Below are 19,614 nucleotides of genomic sequence, written 5' to 3' on the forward strand. Positions count from 1 at the left end.
CGATAAAAATTAAAATACAGCTAAAAAGTAATGTTAAAAATGTTTAGAAATTGCCCATGTTGTTTTCACAAAAAAAGGCAATTTTTATATATTTTATCGTGTCTTTATTTTTTGATTAATTGTTTTAATACTAGCTTATTTATAAATTTTTTTTAATTAAAAAGGCTTTACATGCAAACCACACGTATAAAAAATGTTATTTTAATTTTTAGTACAACTTGTATTATATCATGTATTAAAATATTTCTTGAATACATTGCTTGATTTCCTTAAATTCGTCTTGCAAAATTTTTTAAGATGTAAATAACTTACCAAAATCTTACTTAACCACTTTTTTTGTTGCCCCACCACCACTTGGATACATAGTAATATGGACTAATATTGGATGGTCATTTGGATATTTTTGGGGGTTAAAAATTCTCTTTTTGTTAGGGATTTTTGGTTAAATAATTATTAAAAATGCAATGGTAACATCATCAATTTGTGACCGTTGAAAATGAAATCTAGCCTTGTCAATCTGATAGAAAAAGTAAGTGAGATTTTAGAAACCTCAAGGGCATTAAGTGACATTAGGGGAAAGCTTAGTGGAGGTTTTCAAAATTATCCTTTTCCTTTATTCTACTAAAGAAAATTACGGTTATTCACAAGATGTAACCACCAATTTGTCTATATTACATCTTTAGCCTCCCAAAACTTGCTAATTGGACAATAGACCAGCTTTGGCTTTTGATTGGAGAAGTCTCTTGATTAAAACTTAAAATTACTACAAAAAAATTATTGGTTTTTAATGGATTTGTGTAATGAGTTACAAATTGATAGTCTAAGATACTTAATTGCTTAGATTGATAGTTTAGTATGCATACTGCTAACAAGTAATAGTTCCAAGGGGGTAATTTTTGCATGTAATTTTTAAAGTTTTTCTAATGTGTAATTAGTCCTTAAATCATGGTATTAAAACTATGAATACACTAGGTCTGCTTTTTTTTCTTTTTTTTTTTTGTGAAAGGAAAACATTTGATAATATTAAACAATAATTACAGAGTTCTAGTTTTAACAGCTAAATTATGAGCTAAACTGACAGATGACCTACTAACCTTCAGAAAGATGATTGAAGCAAAAGATTGAGACATACAGACTATGTCTTGAATAATGGACCTAACATACACATCCGAACCGGATAGATCCATAATCATAATGTAATTTATGAGCAGAAGGGAATCTTTCTTGACCAAAATACTGGCATATTTGCAGCTGTTTAGCCCATATCAAAGCATCCAAACAAATCAGAGCTTCGTGCAAATTGGAGATGACGAATATACCTTCTTGCTTTGTTTATGCCTTTATGGACTGTATTATGAAGTGGATCTTGAAACACCCATCCAATGCCTGCTGAACAGTCATGGATTCAGAACGATCCATCAACTAAACTATCTCCATTACAAGCAACCGTGAAATTTTGGATATCAGCTGATACCTGAAGGGAAAAAAATCTTACATATTTCTCTAGGAATTATGCCACTGAGTTGAAGAGCTCCTAACTCGGAGATCAAAACAATTCCTTTCGAAAGGAAGCTTGACCTGAAATTGAACAATGCACTGCTTGCAAATTTTGCAGAGGTTCAAACGCTTTGTCTTCCCATATCATCTGATTTCTTGCTAGATTAAATTTGCCATAGGATGTGTGTCGACGAAGTAACTAGTACTATATAGTACTTGGCATCTACTATGGTTTTTTATGTTAAAAAATTCAATGAGTTTTTATTTTGTCATCTTTTATCCCCAACTAGGGCACCAAAGCCATGACATCTTTTATTTTATTTTATTTTGTCAAACGTCAACTATCTACACCTATTCATACTTTATGAGAAAGGAACATATCCAATTGAATCATTGGAAACTAGAAATGACTAAACAGTCACATAAAATGGCATATCCCAAAAAAAAAACAAAAAATAAAAAACGCATTAGTTATCTGTTACGGCTCTGACAACTGTATATAACTACCTATTTAGTACAAGAAACATATAACAGACAACTAGACATAAAGCAGCATTTAACCTATAAAATGCAAATCTTTTATAAAAAATACAAACTTACTTTTAATAAATTAATTTTTACAAATAAAATTTGGGTGCATTTGATGAAGCTGAAGTTTGAAATCTGAAATATAAAGTTTCAATCCATTAAGTTATTGAATTGTTAAATATTAAATCTAGTACATTTGAGTGCATATCACATACCTTCAATGATAAATGAATAATTTATTACTTAGTTTTGAGAGCAAATTTTACATAAAAAATTCAGTAGCACCTAATTAATTCACATGTTCAATTTTTTGTTATTAAATGGTTTGAATATAGGGATAATTGCAGAAACCTCCCCTGATGTTTCTGACATTTGCACTGACCTCCCCTGTGGTTTGAAAAATTACACTGACCTCCCCTGAGGTTACTAATCCTTTGCAAATTTAGTCCAAACGATTACAATATTGTTTTAGGGAGTGAAATTAGAATTTTTTTACCAAATTTGTCTTTTGCACTACATGTCCAATGAATGACAAAATACTACAAATTAATTAACAATTAATAAACTTTAAAAAATATAGTTTATAGGCAAATACGCATTACATATTTAAAGTACCGGCTCTTTATGAGTATTTTACTTTCAAACATTTAATTTAATACAAATATTTATGCTCAAATACATATTTGTATTTACTTTCAAATATTTAATTTTTGTTAAATACAAAAAACTACCAATCTCTCTTCCGTAAAAATATTAATATAACACTTTTTCAATTTTAGTTACAAACATTTATGTATGTAACATAAATTAAATGATTCAAAATAAAATACTCATAAAGAGCCAATACTTTACTCATGTAATCAATGAAAGCCATAAAGAATTAATACTTTATGGGCCATTTTTTTTGTTTTTTAAATATTTAATTTATATTAAATAAATAACCTACCGATTTCTTTTTTGCAAGAATATTACTGTAACACTTTTTGAATTTTACTTACAAACATTGATATATTTATCATAAATCAAATGTTTGAAAGTAAAATATCCGTAAAAAACCGGTACTTTAAATGAATAATGCGTGTTTGCCTATAAAGAGCCGGTAACTATTTAAAGTATCGGTTCTTTAAGAGTATTTTACTTTCAAATATTTAATTTAATACAAATATTTACGCTCAAATACAGATTTGTATTTATTTTCAAATATTTAATTTTTGTTAAATACAAAACCTACCAATCTCTCTTCTGTAAAAATATTAATATAACACTTTTTCAATTTTATTTACAAACATTTGTGTATTTAACATAAATGAAATGATTCAGAATAAAATGCACATAAAGAGTGAATACTTTACTCGTGTAGTGGATGAAAACCATAAAAAATTAATACTTTATGGGACATTTATTTTTTTTAAAAAAATATTTAATTTATATTAAATAAATAATCTATCGATTTCCTTTTTGCAAGAATATTACTATAACAATTTTTTAATTTTACTTACAAATATTGATATATTTATCATAAATTAAATATTTGAAAGTAAAATACCCGTAAAGAGCCGGTATTTTAAATGAGTAATGTGTGTTTGTCCATAAATTATACTCCTTAAAGTTTATTAATTGTTAATTGATTTATAGTATTTTGTTGTTCATTGGATATGTAGCACAAAGGGCAAATCTAGTACAAAATTCTAATTTCACTCCATAAAATAAATATTTTAATCGTTTTGACTAAATTTGCAAAGGATTAATAATCTCAGGGGAGGTCAGTGTAATTTTTCAAATTACAGGAGAGGTTAATGCAAATGTCAGAAACCTCAGGGGAGGTTTTTGCAATTATCCCTTGAATATATTAAGATCTGAATAGTATTAGCAAGTGATTTATTTTGTCACATTGCCAAAACTAATAGTAAAACAACGTCATCAAGCAAATGAAAAACTCCCGTTGCTTCCCTTCAAAGAAGAAGACTAGACTAACAGAGTAGCCCATACCATTCCCATCTCAGCTACAATCCTATGCTATAACTTTCATAGCTCCACTTTTGCTTCTCTCTCTCTCACACACACACGCAGTAGATAGACTCAGTTAATTTGGTGCAGATTCGGAGGAGAAAAAGAGAAAAGGAAAAGAAGGTAGACAGAAAGAAAGATATCTTTTACGATCCCAAAACCCTAGATCACTTTCTAATTACTTGATTATTTCTTTTTTATTCGTTTCATTTGGATTCTTGTTCTAATTGAGTTACTTAAATTCGAGATTTTTTGGTTTAATTTGATTATTGTTGTGGTTATTGTCATCGCAGGTTTCATTTTCACTTGGATTTGGTCAGCAGGTTTCGTTGAATCCATATCGGGTTTTGTATTTCAATTGGAAAAATGGTGTCCTTTGAGATGAACGATATTAAAAGTGAGTTTTTTTTTAGATGAACGATATTTTGTTATTCTTTTGCGTTTAATTGAATGATTTGTGCTCTGGTTTAGTGGCACGAGACGAAATTGATATCTGATGGTTTAGGATTTATGTGGACTTTAGTTGCAAATGCTGTATTTAGGTTATCCATATCCAATTGGTCTGTTAATCGGTATATTTAGCAAGTTTGGATACGAAAATTTGATAGCGGGTGCCTTCTCTTCTTCTTCTTCTTCTTTGTTGATTTTTTGAGCTACTATTTCTAGTTTTCTACTTCATGAAAGTGAAATAGGTAATATGTCGGGTACAAAAATCTAAAAATTGTGATTGACTTGACATGGTGTAGAGGATACTTGAAGTCAATCTCAAATTTATGGGCAGTGTAAGTTTAATGAAATGTTGGAATAGTGATTATTTCCTTGAAAGATGCTAGCTTTAGTACTTCGGGTGGATACCTGGGATGAGTTCGATGGTATATGTACAAAGGTTGAAGCTTGGGATGCTAGCTTTATGGGCAGTTGAAGCCTAAAGGAGTATTGAGGCTGAATATCTGCTAACAGTAGCGTTTTATGAATACATGGTATATGCAGTCAATTCAGCGGATTGATTTTCTCTACATAGCTAGGTTTAGTAGTGCTGTGACATTGCCAAATCTGTATGAGGACAAGCAAATTTTGGATCACAAATTGATTTGCAGCTGATTCTGGACAAGCATTTTCTTCCTTTTGTTTGACAGTGAAGAGATGATTTGATTAATTGTACAAAGGTCATCAATGATCTGTGAAGTAATTTTGAAGAGAAAACTCATAGTAGTTTCAGTTAATCGTACAATCATGTTTTATGGAGGGTTTAGTGAACTATCAGTTAAAGAGCTGTGCTTTTTGGTTAGTAGAGTTATGCACTTACAAACACTCTCACACAAATGCACACTCCCTTTAGATGTTTAAGCTATGGCTTCGAAAGTGATATTATGCTGAAGTTGTATGTTTGTAGCTTTACTGCTTAATAACTTCAGAAATCAAGCATACTTCAGTTCATTAATACAAATTGCAAACTTGATACAAATAAGAGAAAGTAGCATTTTGTTGATAAGAACTTACTTCAACTGGTCTAGTACCTTTCATGTTCTTGGATAAATTTATAAGCTGAAAGAAAATATGGATAGAGTTTGAATATGTTCATGAAAGAAAATATAGTGAGAAAACGAGAGGGTAAGTGGATTAATAAGGGAAGCTTTGCAAGTGAGAAAAAGCTTGTGTTAATGTAAATGTTTGACTGGAATAGTTTAGACTACAAAGCTATTGGGAAAGTTATTTATCTTCCTGTTCGCTTACCTTTGAAGGAACAATTAGATTTCAGAGTATACCTGTACAATTGGTGACTTCAGGCTTGAAGACTTTACTAGTTTTGTCCAAGTATAGCATTTCTTTTGCATGCTTTGCCTAATATATATTATTTAAAAACTTGATCTGGCACTTTTAATTCAGTGAAGGGTGGAAGGGACTTTAATCAAGAATTTTTGTAGGTTCAATTGTAAGTGCAACTTGTAAGAGCTTGAACTCATTAAGGCTAATGAGCTACAATGCGAAGGGGCAGCTCGTTGTGTGTGTGTGTTTTTGGGTTTTTGTTTTTTTTTTTTTGGGGGGGGGGGTGTTGCAGTGTGCTTCACTTTCCCATCGTCAAATGTATACACCACCAATAAGGGCCATGATGAGCTGGCTGTGTAAATGTTTGGTTATTATTCTCTTTTTGTGAAGGTCTGACTTTCATTCTTGCTATTGCAACTGAGCTTCTTAATTACTTGTCAAGATGCATTTTAGATACTTTGTTGCACCTTTGCGGTTTTAAAAACTTGGGTTGCTGTTCTGAAACAGAGATTGGCCTGGGATTGACGGGATTTGGGGTTTTCTTCTCATTCCTGGGGGTCATTTTCTTCTTTGACAAGGGGCTAATTGCAATGGGAAATGTAAGTAAAATAGTTGTTTACCGTATTTTCCTTGCTTTGTGCCTCTTTCATATTCTTTGCCATTTTGCTTAAAACATTTCTTATCACCTTGAATCAGATCCTTTTCTTTTCTGGGGTTACATTGACCATTGGGTTGAAGTCATCTATGCAATTCTTCACGAAGCGTGCCAATTATAAGGTTTGAAGTACTTTCCTGTCTGTGTTAGGTTTCTCAACTTGTGTATTATTTCTTACTGGTTGAGTTTGTATTTGGTTATTCAATAGGGAACAATATCATTTGGTGCTGGATTTTTCTTGGTTGTCATAGGCTGGCCAATATTAGGAATCATCTTGGAGGCTTATGGGTTCATTGTGCTCTTCAGGTTTGTTGGACTGCCTCTGGCCTTTAATGGTAATTTGATCTTAGTAGCAGTTATTGGTTTCTCATAAGGTACCTCTTGCAGTGGGTTTTGGCCGACACTGGCAGTTTTTCTTCAAAAGATACCCATTCTTGGTTGGGTGTTTCAGCAGCCATATATTAGATCGGTAAGTTCTGTTTGCAGACTAGGTGTGTTGCAAAATATTTTTTTAGAAGATGCAGCATGATAAGAAGTTTCAGTGAAAAGGATATGTGATGCAAGGTTTTGGTTGCATGTTCACCAATGTTAGTATTCTTTTGGGTATGCCTTGTGTTATTTAACGTCTATATAGCTTATTTTATCATGCATGTGGACTAATACAATTATGATAAATTCTTAAGGGCAACTCTGTGTGCCTAACTCTTTTGCTTACTGCCAACACTCAAAGAGTGTTCTGTGCATTACGATTTTGAAGCCGATTCTCTTTTTTATTTCTTCTTTTTGCTTGTGGGAAGAAATAATTTCCGGGTGCTGAGTGCGTTCGAGAGGATGAAGAATCTATTGGTAGTAAATTATGAATTCTGTTTCAATATCCAAGTTTTATACAATGATTTTCCTGACTTACACTTATTTACAACCCCTTGCAAAAGGAAACAGTGGAACTGTGAAAGAGGAACTGTTTTCATCATTTTTAAGGCACACATTTGTGTTCTAATTGTTCAATTTTCAGAGTTGTGTGTATGACAAATTGAGTTGTGTTAGGAGGATCAAAGCAAAGCATAATGTAATAAAGTTGTATTATGCAGTCCTTAAAAATTTAGGGATGTTTATGGCAATGACTAACTTCATAAGTAATTTATGGCTAGTGTAAGAGATTCGACTATTAGAAAGTGAGCTGGCTGACATTTGAGTGAGATCCATTAAATTGTGCAATGCAACTTTTCACTTTATTATTCATAGAAATTGAGAAATGTTGAGCTTTTAGCACTGTTAAACATGTTGATATTTGATATGCATCTATGAAGTCCTCGTTGTGTGTGAAGGCGTGATAAGAGTGATGATGATTGTCACCTGGGATGCTGCTTCTTTGATAGTGATCGCAACCATGTTCTTTTGAATTAACTTCCTGGATTTTCATGAACCCAAAGCTTCGCACTCTTGCCTTGAGGACTCTAACTTCCTTCTACATCCTCTAAAAGAAAAAGAAAATAGAGATAAAATTTAAGAGAAGTAACATGGAAAGGATGTTCTTTTGTCTAAATGTATGACTGGTGAAAAGATTAGTTTAACTTTTACCAATTTTGTATTTTAGGCATCTTCGTTTTAAATTCATTCAGAACTGCGAACTTGAGTCTTGCATTTTTTTTTATTATTTTTGTATTCCAAATGGGGGTTTTATGTTTTGTTGTTGGTTTTGTTTACCCTTTTTTTTTTTGAAATGCTTCAGAGATGCATTAATCATTAGGGGAAAAAGATTCTTTTTAATGATATGAATGAAGTTGTGTGTTTTAGCTGCCATTTGATGTTACAGAATCATATTTTCATAATTACTCTTCTGTTCTCTCACTCTGTTTATGTTGAAATTTTTTTTTGTAAAGTTCCTTTATTTGTTTCATTTTTAAAGATCTGTTTCTGTTCTTGTCCTTATTGGAGTGTTTAAACATATGCATGTGCAATGTTAGTAGATTATATCTGAATTTGCTAGTTCCTCTGTGCAGTTCTTTGACCGCTATCGTGGCAAGAGAGTTCCTGTTTAGTCATCATGCTGGCATGACAGAATCATGATAGCTGTTGGCCTGTGTTTAGGGTGTTGTAAAATACTGAAGGATCAGCACTTCCCTCGTCGAGGATAAGATAGCACTACCAGTTCTCTCAGCAAATATATGGGGATCTAGTAGACCACATTGTTTTATTCTTGGCTCTTTAGGTAAAAATGTGATATTTTTTACTTTTTCTCTCTTTTTAGGGCGTGGGAGGAAGCATGATATGTTCTGATATTTTGAGGGTGCTTGCTATATCTTTAATTGATTTCCTCGAAGGTGTTTTTAGGTTGTTTTGTAGGTTGTGAACCAGCTGTGAATTTTCAATGTCTTACATCTTTTGAGGTAGAGCTGTACAAGCTAAATAGCCAAACCACCGTCTCTTTCCATGTGAAGTAGCTTTTTTTTTTTTTTTTTTTTTTCCATTTTTTGGTTATAAAATGTATGATGTTTCCTCACATTTTGTTTAGGGCAAAAAACTTGGGCGGCCATTAAACTTTTCTCAAGATCATGTTTTGGCCATTCAACTATTTTTTGTCAATAATTGATCACTAAATTACTTAATCAGTGAACCCGTGCCCATTTCGTCGGTAATGGCTCTTAATTTCTGAAATTAGCATTCCACGTGGCAAACCACAGGGACAATTTTGTCCGTCAATCCACTGACCCTTTACTTACCTTAATGGCATCAACTGAAAAGAAAAAAAGCGATGGAAGCCAACTGAAGTGTCTGGTCTTGTGGAGGGAAAAATAGGGACTCAATTTCCAGCCCTAAATTCTGTGTGAGAAATCGAAGAAGACAAAGAATGTTGAGACGCTCTCTTAAACTCATACCTAGATGCTCCTGCTGATTAACAACAATGGTGAAGACCTCATGGACAAATTGGAACCCAGCAAGAAGATTTGTGGTCTGCACTTTAGGAGCTAAAAGAGGACGCAGAGATAACACTTCAGAGTTTACCAACATCGACACAGCATCAGACTCCCTCAACAGCTCTGTCATTTTCCACGTTGTCACCGACATTCTCGCCTTCGTCCTCTATATGCACCATCAAATCCCTTCGTTTGCACACTAGCCTTACCTGCTCTTTTTTTTTCTTTTTCCTTTTTCCCCCTTTCCCGTTGACAGTTAAAGATTCTGCCAAATCTTTTTTTTCAAATTATACAATCCCCAACTAATGCATTCGCTTTTACTTTCTCTCCATAGTGTTTTGCAGGATATTAGCCTCGAATTTGGCGAATTGCAGAAGGAGTACAAGGATTTGGTGAGTAGAGCCCTACTTTTGTGCTTGTCATTATTCATTTTCCTCTGAAAACCCAACGATGTTTTTTTTTAAAATTTAATTATGGAATACTAGGAAATAGTACTAGCTTCGCAAGCTGAGATGAAGGCAGCCTTAAGGAGAAAGCACATTTCCAGAAAGTGAGAGGTGAAGCAGGGTATCAGAAGACTGGAAAAACTAATCAACTGTCTCTAATTTCAAGACTGCTCTTTAGCTCTTGATCCCTCAGATTCCACAAGTTGAGTGGCTAATTCTGGTTCTTGGACCTAGTCCCTTAAGGCCCATACATCTCTATGAACTCTGTTTGTCAAGCGGAACAACTGTTTTCGCTGATTTTGTCAGAACAAAAGTGGCTGACGGAATCTGCAGAAAGGTTTTCCATCCCTCTTTCCCTGTTATCTCTGCGTCCTCTTTTATAATTTTCAGAGATTGTAAGTAAACGGTCAGTGGATTGATGGACAAAATTGCCCCTGTGATTTGCCACGTGGAATGTTAATTTCAGAAATTAAGAGTCATTACCGACGAAATGGGCACGGGTTCACTGATTAAGTAATTTAGTGGTCAATTATTGACAAAAAATAGTTCGATGGCCAAAACATGACCTTGAGAAAAGTTTAATGGCCGCCCAGGTTTTTTGCCCTTTTGTTTATGATATGGTAAGGCATAAATTTTGTTTCCAGATTGGGTAGTTCAATTATATACTGAATCATCTGCAAGACCAACGGTTCTAACATTCGGCTAGTGGGATCAGACTTCCAGTTTGTGCATTTGGCAAAGTTATGCATATATTCTTACCCAAATAATGGTTATATAGCTTTAGATTATGAAAGTAAGGCATAGGTCGATTTTTTTTTAATGCGAGTGGAAAGTCTCGAACACGAAACCTTTTACTTACACGTCCTCCCCCTTCCTCCAAACATAGGTTGATTTACTATGGCTTTCAGATGTTAAACTCCAATTGTACCAATTTATCCGTCTAGTCTCTGTGTATAAGAAATTAAATCAAAGTATTAGCGTTTTATTGACTCTACGAGTACATACAGAGAAAGTAGTATTACAAACACATGCTGCCAGATTTGGTGGGTTCTAACGCATGAGATTGGCGTATCTACTTGGAGTTGAGTAGGATCAAACACAAAGGTGAACTCTGTTTTGGGTAAGTTATGTTTAATTCAATAGCAACACAAAATGAATGTTGCAAGAAATCATATCCCCACTAGAAGTGGAAACCACTATAATCAAAATGCAAACTTGAAAGCAACAACAAACAAAAAGCACAGGTGAATTCACGAAGCTGACTGGTAGAAGTTTCATATTTCAGTTCCACAGCTGCTCTAAAGCTTGGATTGAATTTTTTCCACGGATCTATCAACTTGAAATGCCTTGGCTAGAATGTCTTTTTCGATTGGTGGATGGATATGATCGAAAGAAAGAATTTGCAATGAACACTTCAAGAAATTAAGGGCAGCAACGGGTACACTTCCTAGATTATACTGGAAGTGAATAAGTCCCATTGAAAAAACAAACACATCACCCTCGTTAACTTGGTTTTCTGGATTTGAAGTGACAAAACCTAAAAGAAGTGTGCCTTCAAGAGGGAGAAAGAGATGGATTAATTGGTACGAGAAAAGAGAGTGTAAGTGAAAATCCTCGGATTTGAGACCTCTTACTTACACTAAAAGAAAAAAGTGCAAAAAAAGGGGGGTGTGCCTTTAAGAATTGTAATAATCTATGATGATCTAGAGCATGGATGAAATTAGACCTTTCCAAAACTTTTAAAGAATTAAGTTTTTTCCCTTGAAAAGTTGAATTTTAAAAAAAAAAATTTTTTTGTAAATTTAAAGTTTTGCCTTGCAAAAAATTAAAATTTTCTCTAGTTATATACTTAAGTTTTAGTTGAATTAGGGTTTGCTCCCTCAAAAGAAAATTTTCTAGTTCTGCCAATGATCTAGGGTGGCAGTGAGGACGATAGTTCCTCTAGGTCCGATATCAACACGGGTGATTGAGGTGCCAAGAATATTCAGTCCTGGAAACACTTCCACCTTAACTATGGTGGTTTTTCCCCCCCGAAAGCATCATTACTATTTCCAGCCTTATGCAATCCGCTGAAAGAAAAATCCTCTACCGTAGCAAGGCTAGGATCCTTGCGGGCAAAGACCATGTACTCTCACTGAGATTATGCAAAAGAACAAATCAGTGAGCGAAACTAGCTACATACCAAAATGAATCTAGTGTGTTGGGATATAGTAGCAATATTATTTGAAATAATTACTGTAATACTTTTTGTAATGTGATGCATATGAGATATAGGATACTTAGGAGTATAAAAGAAGAATTAATTTTCTATACATTGACAGTGTAAACACTTTCATCATTGAATGCATAACATATAATTTGAATTTGAATTGAAATCCAAATTTTGTATGTGTTGTGCATCCAACTATGATAGTGTATATAAAATTTATTCATAAAAGAATAGTTGAAAATTGTATTATGATGCAAGTAAAATAATATTTTGGAAAATCTTCTGCATCCAATTATCATGTTATTCCTTAATAGGTAGACTCCAAAGCATGGAGCATATGCTCTCAACTCCAACCCCTTACTTCCCACTACAAATCTCATTTTTAATTCATTATATAACAGTTGCAGCCCTGTATGCACATACCTAATTGAATCTAGGCTTGCAGATTCCTTCGACATCTCAAGTAATTGGAATCATCAATAACCAAGAATTGAAAACTCAACAAAAATAATATGTACGTTGATATGAGAGGGCATACCTGAACTTGTAGCTAGGATCAAATGCAAAGCCAAAGTAAATGAAACTGGAAGCTATCGAAGTTAAAAGCGCAAAATGTCTTTAATCATTTGGAACTAGGAATTATTTAGCAAGCTTATAGATAATCTAAGCTAGCTTGGATAACAAAAGGATAGAAGGGTAGAACATTTTTGTGGTTGAAATGAAGTCGAGCTGGTGAGATACTTATAGATGAAGATGAAGAAGAGATTTGATTGAAGAGATTAGCAGGACATGATAGTTGAATCGGCGTGTTGATGTGCAGGACACATTGTTGGTTTGGTAGCAGGACAAATGATAAAAACAGGAAGCTCTAAGCCTTCAGACGCAACATCTGAGTGAAAAAACAAAATGAATTCTCCCCTGGAATATATAGGAAGAGGCAGAGCCATGCTTTGTAGAGGGTGGCAAATATTGCCTGACCTCAATTTTGTGAATATTAAAGAACAGGTTGGAAATCTTCACAAATGTTTATAATTTTCTTATAATTTACCACTCTCAAATTTCCTTTAATTTTGCTCCCTATATTATGGGAAATCGTTATGTTGTCACCGCATTAACTTCCTCAAATAAGCAATTTCTTTTAGACGACCTCTCTAGTGTGGTACAATTGCTTTGGAGCTATTAAAACAAAAATTAATAAATAGAATAAGAAATGACTTCAAAAATTTTACTACCAAAAAATATTCATAGTAGAAACATAATCGTAAATGAGATGTTATGTTTGCGTAGTAACGACATCATATTAGGTTTACAATACTCTTGTAATGGCAATCGGTCTTTACTGCACCACTGTATATAAGTATATTCCTATTTATGGTGTATACACATATAGATACATGAAAGTTCTCATGTTAAATGACAAACATATTTATGTCCTGTACTATATATTGTCTTGGATCATAGTGCTTCAAACGTTGTACTCTAATTTGTGTTTCACTAATATTTGATAAAATATCACTAATATTTGAACTGATATTAGACAGCAACAAATACTGTTGCTGTTTTTGAGTCTACAGGTTCAAATATCAAATATCAAGTTTTCCTGTAAAAACAAAATTAAGGTGAATATTAGAAACATGTCGAGCATTTCTCAAGATTAATTGGTACCTGGTATCTGTGTCCAAATATATGTCTTCTATATCAACAATTTTGTACGAAACCTCATTTCCCATCCCAACATAGCCAACGTCTCCTTCGGTGTAAGTTGAGAAGAAATGCCTCTAAGAAATAACATGATAGAATATACCTGAATCAACTACCTAATCACTGTCATAACAGATAATATTCACATGACCATCAGCACAGAACAAAGATATATCAGCATGAGCTGCCAAAATTGCTATAGTCTTCTTATCATCTTTTTCCTTCGCCTTACCTTTTTTTTTTTTTAGATTGTTCCCGTTTTAAAATTCTGCACTCCTTCATATAATGTCCATTCTTTTTGCAATAAAAGCATGCAATTTTTTTTGCGATTCAGACCTGCTTCTAGATTTGTCATTCCTATTGTGGGGTTCTCTGTTTTTGCTTTTCCCCTTTCTTTCTTTCTTTTCAGTCACCAGGGCCTAGGACTCATAGACAATTTCTTGTTTCTTCTTCCTGAACTCTTCATTCATTATGGCCTCTTTTGCAATAGCCATGGTCAACACAATATTGGGAGATGAATTACTGACGAAGACCACAATGATTTCTTAACTATCTGATAGTGAACTGAATAGTAAAAGAGCCTGCTCCTCATCATCCAAATACAAATTCAACGTAGCTGCCTGGTTTATCAATCCCTAAAAATTATTCAGGTGCTCAGTCATATCTTCCCTATATTTATATCTCATTTGAGTAATCTGCTTCAGACAATTAGCCTTGTTCAAATCGGTCTTCCGTTCATACATGCTCTCAAACTTTTTTCACAATATATTAGCTTTGGTGCTATTAGCAAAGTGTTGAAAGATACTTTGTCCAATCCATTACTAATAGTTTTTCTGTGCATAACTGTCCATTTATCATCACTCATGTCACTTGATTTAGCCATATGCCCTAGAACAGGATCAAACAAATCTTTACAGTACAAATAGTCTTCCATTCTGGGCTTCAAGTAGAATAATTAGTTGCATTTAATTTAGTGAAAATCGTTCAAAATGTTTCTCACATTTTGTAAGATGACTTTTTTCGTCCCTCATATTTTTTAAAGTGTAATTTTACATCCCTTACAAATTCACATTGGTCAAATTTGATTTCTATCTAAATGTTTGACTAGTTTTTTACCATAATCCACCACGTGCCTTACATATGATCATTTGTTAAGGACAAAATTGTCAAATTAAATTTTACATAATCCCATTCATAATCCCTCACATTTCACAAAATGAATTTTTTCTGTCCATAATATTTTACAAAATGAATTGTTTCGTCCCTCACATTTCACAAAATGAATTTTTACATCCCTCACATTTTTCAAAATGGATTTTTTATCCCTCATTGATCATGTGTATGAATAATTTTTCTTAAACTCATGTATATATCTATTTGATTTTATTTAAACAATACGAATAATATGTAATATATCTCTATTTGATTTCACTTAAATAGGTTAATCATAGTTGTGCACATGCTATTCAATAAATATATATAGAGGTTTAAAAGTAACAATTTTGTTTTAAACCTATATATATATATATATATATATATATATATATATATATATATATATATATATATATGATTTCATCATGTGAACTTATTCAATATTTGTGACCTTTCACTTTTGGTAATAATTTATTTATTGAGTTGTAAATAAGACCATCTAATTAATGGATTTTAACTCGAATTCTATAGTTGTACTAAAAAATTGTAATTTAAATTTGAAATTTCTACTCACCACTTTTAAAATTAACAGTTAAATTGCTTGCCTTGTGATTGTTTTAAAATTTGAAAGTACCAATCACTTACTTCTTTTTGTCATACTTTTTCTTTGTTTATTCTTTCTATCCAAATTTAATTCGATATAAACACTCGATAATGTTTAAGATTAAATGTTTTCTTTGTTTTCAATTTTTGAGTAAAAGAAAATAAATATGAGTGAAAAATTAACAATTTTTTTAAACCCATGTATATATTTATTTGATTTCAACTTAACAAATTGAATAGCATGTAATATATCTCTATTTAATTTCGCCAGTGAAATTAAATAGATATATACATGAATTTTAAAAAAAACTATTCACGCATATGATCAATGAGGGATGAAAAAATTCGTTTTGAAAAATGTGAAAGATGAAAAAATTCATTTTATGAAATGTGAGGGATAAAAAAATTTATTTTGTGAAATGTGAGGGACTATGAATCGAATTATGTAAAATATAATTTGACAATTTTGTCCTTAAAAAATAATCACGTGCAAGGTATGTGGTGGATTTCGATAAAAAACTAATCAAAAACCTAGTAGGGACCAAATTTGACCAATATAAATTTATAAAAGACGTAAAATTACATTTTCAAAAGTGAGAGACGAAAAATTTTATTTTTCAAAATGTGAGGAATTTTTTGAACGATTTTTCTTTTAATTTAATCATACAACCACAATCCGAGTTCTCCATTTTAACCAGTACAATTGAGCAGTCATGATTGCTCTGATGCTACTTTGTTGAAAAAGTAGTACCAGTGCAAGCACACAATATCAAAATTAGCCCAGAACAAATTACTCTTTCCCCAAATACTAGTTAAAATAAGAATAAATTAAATTACCGAACAACCATATCAACAATAATAATAAAATGTAGAAAAATAAAAGGCACAGGACAACAAAATTGAAAAAATCACAAGACCTAATCCAATAAAAAAATCTCTACTATCACAATAATGAAAATACATAGGTCTATCTGGAATATCCAGATGATAATAATATTACTAATATCAACCAAATTAAATCGCTACAAAATCACCTCGTAAAACTCCAATTATCAAAGAAGTGGGTTTGAAAGAGTGTTACTAAACGAAGAGGAAATTCAAAACTGAACTAGTAAATGATTAAAGCTTGACGAGAGGATCGCTGGATAAAATTTTGTCTCAATCAAGTTTCAAATCACCTTCCAATTGAGGGTTCAAAGTTGTAAAGAACTTTTTCTCTTTAGATCTCACCTTCCCTCTCTCTCTCTTTGTTTCTCTCTTGAATTGTGCGGCTGGAACTCTTCTCACAAGAAGAAAAGTGCTTCTAGCAGCTGCTACTAATATTAGTCACTTGAAAACCCTCAAGTCTATTAATAGACTTGGAAACATGTGTTTTAAGTTGGCCCACAAATGGACTGGCCCAAACCCAACACCTTCAATAATTGTAACAATCTCGGATGCTCTGGGGTGAAGTTGAGGACGATTAACTCCCCCTGGTGCAATATCAACGCTAAGGTCCTTGAGATGCCAAGAGACTTTAGTGCTGAATACACATTCACGTCAACTACGTTGCTATTGCTCCTGAACGGATCATTACTAGTGTTTCCAGCCTTGTGCAATCCGCTGAAAGAAAAGTCATCTGCCGTAACAAGGGTAGGATTCTTGCAGGTAGAGCTGCAAACGAGTCGAACTGAATTGAATTTTGGCCTAATCGAGTCGAGTTTTGACTTAATTTTATCAAACTCGAACTCGACCTCGAGCTCGACGAGCTGATAATTTTGAAACTCGAGCTTGAGCTTGACTCGATTCAAGCTGAGCTCGAGCTCGAAAAAATAAAAATAATTATTCTATTTTTTAAAAATAAATAAAATAATATTTTTTTCTTAATAAATAATAAAATATTAAGGATATTTATGTAATTTTATTATTAAAATAAAAAATAATAAATAAATATATATATATACTTGACTCGCGAGCTAACGAACTTAATATTTTGACCTCGAATTCGAGTTCGACTTTGACTCGATCAGCTCGAGCTCGATATTGATCGAGCTCCAATCGAGCCTGAATCGAGCCGCTCGCGAGCAGTTTGATTCGTTTGCACCCTTACTTGCAGGCAAGGCCATTTTACCGAAGATCACGTGAAAGAAGAATCCATGAGGAAATAAGAATAATCACATTTTATAATGATTTGTATATCTGTTACTCTTCAGAAAAAAATATCCTTGTTTCTTGAGATGTTAACGAATTGAGCTTTGGAAGCTCAATTCTTTCTTTTGGATGTATGTTATTCCTTTGATACAGTAATTGGAATTAGTAAAAACTAAGGGCTTGAAAGCTTGTTATAGTAAGATATTTTATTGGCAAAGCCATACTTGAACTTCTAGGATCTCTAACGCAAAAATCTTGCAATGGCTGTGGATCAACGGCAAAGCCAACGTAAATGAAACTGGAAGGTATCAAACTCAACAATACTATGCTCTTTGCCATTTGGAACTTGGAACCTTTTGGCGAGCTTATGTATGGACCAAAAATGTATAGTAGGTAGAAAAATGTTGAGACTGATACGAATTTGTGTTGAGTCTATGAGCTGCTTATAGAGCAGTAAAGATGAACAGTTCTGATTGAAGAGGCGAGCTGGCTCCATTTTGTTGTAATGGGGAATCATTCGAATCCATTTTCGCCGGTTAATATGGATGAAAAAACTGGAATGATGCATGGAAAACTAGAAACGGCCTCCGAAAAGAGCAGTATGTTTTTGTCATATTAATAGATTGCATTTTTGTTATTAAATTTATGATTGTTTTGTCCTTGGTTTTAGCCAAATATTATATTAATTGATAGATTCTACTTATATATGATTATTAGTGATAATTGTATAAAAGTGGAGCAAAACGTAGTCAAAGGAGGCAATTTTACACAGGACTATGAACGAGTTTGACATGGTTGCGGTCAAGACATGCTGTCAAATCTGAAAGGCTCGAGATTTTTCCTACACATAGAAGTGTCCTAATCCAAGTTGAATTTCGAGCAAATGTTGGGCTGAAGATTAGGAGAATTTCTTTCCTTATTAGATGGATTATTTATTTAGGAAATAATTGATATTATCTCTTTAGGGTTTCTTTTCCAATTAGGAGTTATATTTATTTCAAAAAGTAAAAACTAGGAGATTAGTTAGGAGGAAAGGCTTGACATTTGTCAATTTTTGGCGCCATTGTCGGGGACTGGTGCCTGATTAATTTGTTTCTTTTTGAGTTTATCTTATTTTTATTTTTATTTTTCTCTAATTTTTTTTACTAATTTATGGCTGCTAACATTTAGTATTTTGCTGATAGATTGGATTTTATTTTTAGGAGGAGAAATGAGACTCATGTTTCTTCTAATGATAAACCTTTAGATACACTAACCTCTCATGTAGAAAAATTGATTGTTGCAACTTGTGGAATTCATTATGTCTCAGGTCATTCGATCGACATGTGCCACACATATCAAGATGACCTGAATGCCCAAGGTAATCCTTTTGGAGGTTTTCCAACCTAGTCACAAATGTGGGATTACTCTTATTCAAACGTGTATGATCAAGAATGGTGGGACAATTCTAACTTTAATTATGCAGCAAGGCCAACATGCTCTCAACATCAATATCAACAGCAACAACCATCATCCATGTCAGGCATGTCTCTTGAAGAAATGATGAAATTACTAACTGCTAACACATATCTATTTCAATAGGAGACACAAATGAGAATTAGAAGGATGGAGGATCAAATTCGTCTATTTGCATCTACAATGAGCCAATTGTTTTCTCCAATTTGTGAAGAATTGCCCTTACAAACTATTATTGACCTTAAAAAAGATAAAAATGCAATTACCCTGACAAGTGTCAAGGAACTACAAGATTCTCAAGAAGAAGCATCTCCATATGCAGTTGAAAAAGATGTTGAAAAGAAAGAAATAAAACCCCCAACCTCAAATCGTTCAGTGAACAATTACCAAATGTGGTGACACCTCCTTCATTTCCCTGTTGACATTCTCCCAACTTTTATTCTGTAATTTTTGTTAGAAAAATTGACTTTCTTATACCAGAAGTTTTTAAGTTTCATGGCAGGAATAAGTTAGGAGTTGTGATAACCAAATATCTTGAACTGGTAA

At 32.9% G+C, this 19,614-nt stretch overlaps 1 protein-coding gene and 1 long non-coding RNA gene across 2 annotated transcripts; both read left to right on the forward strand.

Annotated features, from left to right (window-relative positions):
• Nucleotides 1-3,985: 3,985 nt before the first annotated feature.
• On the forward strand, nt 3,986-8,891 carry LOC113703095 (vesicle transport protein GOT1-like). The gene is made up of 7 exons (XM_027224367.2): nt 3,986-4,155; nt 4,326-4,429; nt 6,307-6,398; nt 6,496-6,576; nt 6,663-6,760; nt 6,842-6,923; nt 8,455-8,891. Exons 2-7 carry the CDS (start codon nt 4,399-4,401, stop codon nt 8,491-8,493), a joined length of 423 nt encoding a protein of 140 aa, XP_027080168.1. The 5' UTR covers nt 3,986-4,155; nt 4,326-4,398; the 3' UTR covers nt 8,494-8,891.
• A 733-nt stretch (nt 8,892-9,624) lies between these two features.
• On the forward strand, nt 9,625-9,945 carry LOC113703165 (uncharacterized). Its single transcript, XR_011814441.1, has 2 exons — nt 9,625-9,761; nt 9,855-9,945. It is a non-coding gene; the product is annotated as an uncharacterized lncRNA (long non-coding RNA).
• Nucleotides 9,946-19,614: the final 9,669 nt, after the last annotated feature.

Source organism: Coffea arabica, chromosome 1c (assembly GCF_036785885.1).
Source record: "Coffea arabica cultivar ET-39 chromosome 1c, Coffea Arabica ET-39 HiFi, whole genome shotgun sequence".
In the NCBI taxonomy this organism is placed as follows: Eukaryota; Viridiplantae; Streptophyta; class Magnoliopsida; order Gentianales; family Rubiaceae; genus Coffea; species Coffea arabica.

Excerpts from the sequence above, each read along its gene's own strand:
- LOC113703095 (XM_027224367.2), top strand. The coding sequence starts at position 4,399 with ATGGTGTCCTTTGAGATGAACGATATTAAAA. Across the intron at positions 6,399-6,495 it reads GGCTAATTGCAATGGGAAAT|ATCCTTTTCTTTTCTGGGGT; the intron begins GTAAGTAAAATA and ends ACCTTGAATCAG. Across the intron at positions 6,761-6,841 it reads GGGTTCATTGTGCTCTTCAG|TGGGTTTTGGCCGACACTGG; the intron begins GTTTGTTGGACT and ends TACCTCTTGCAG.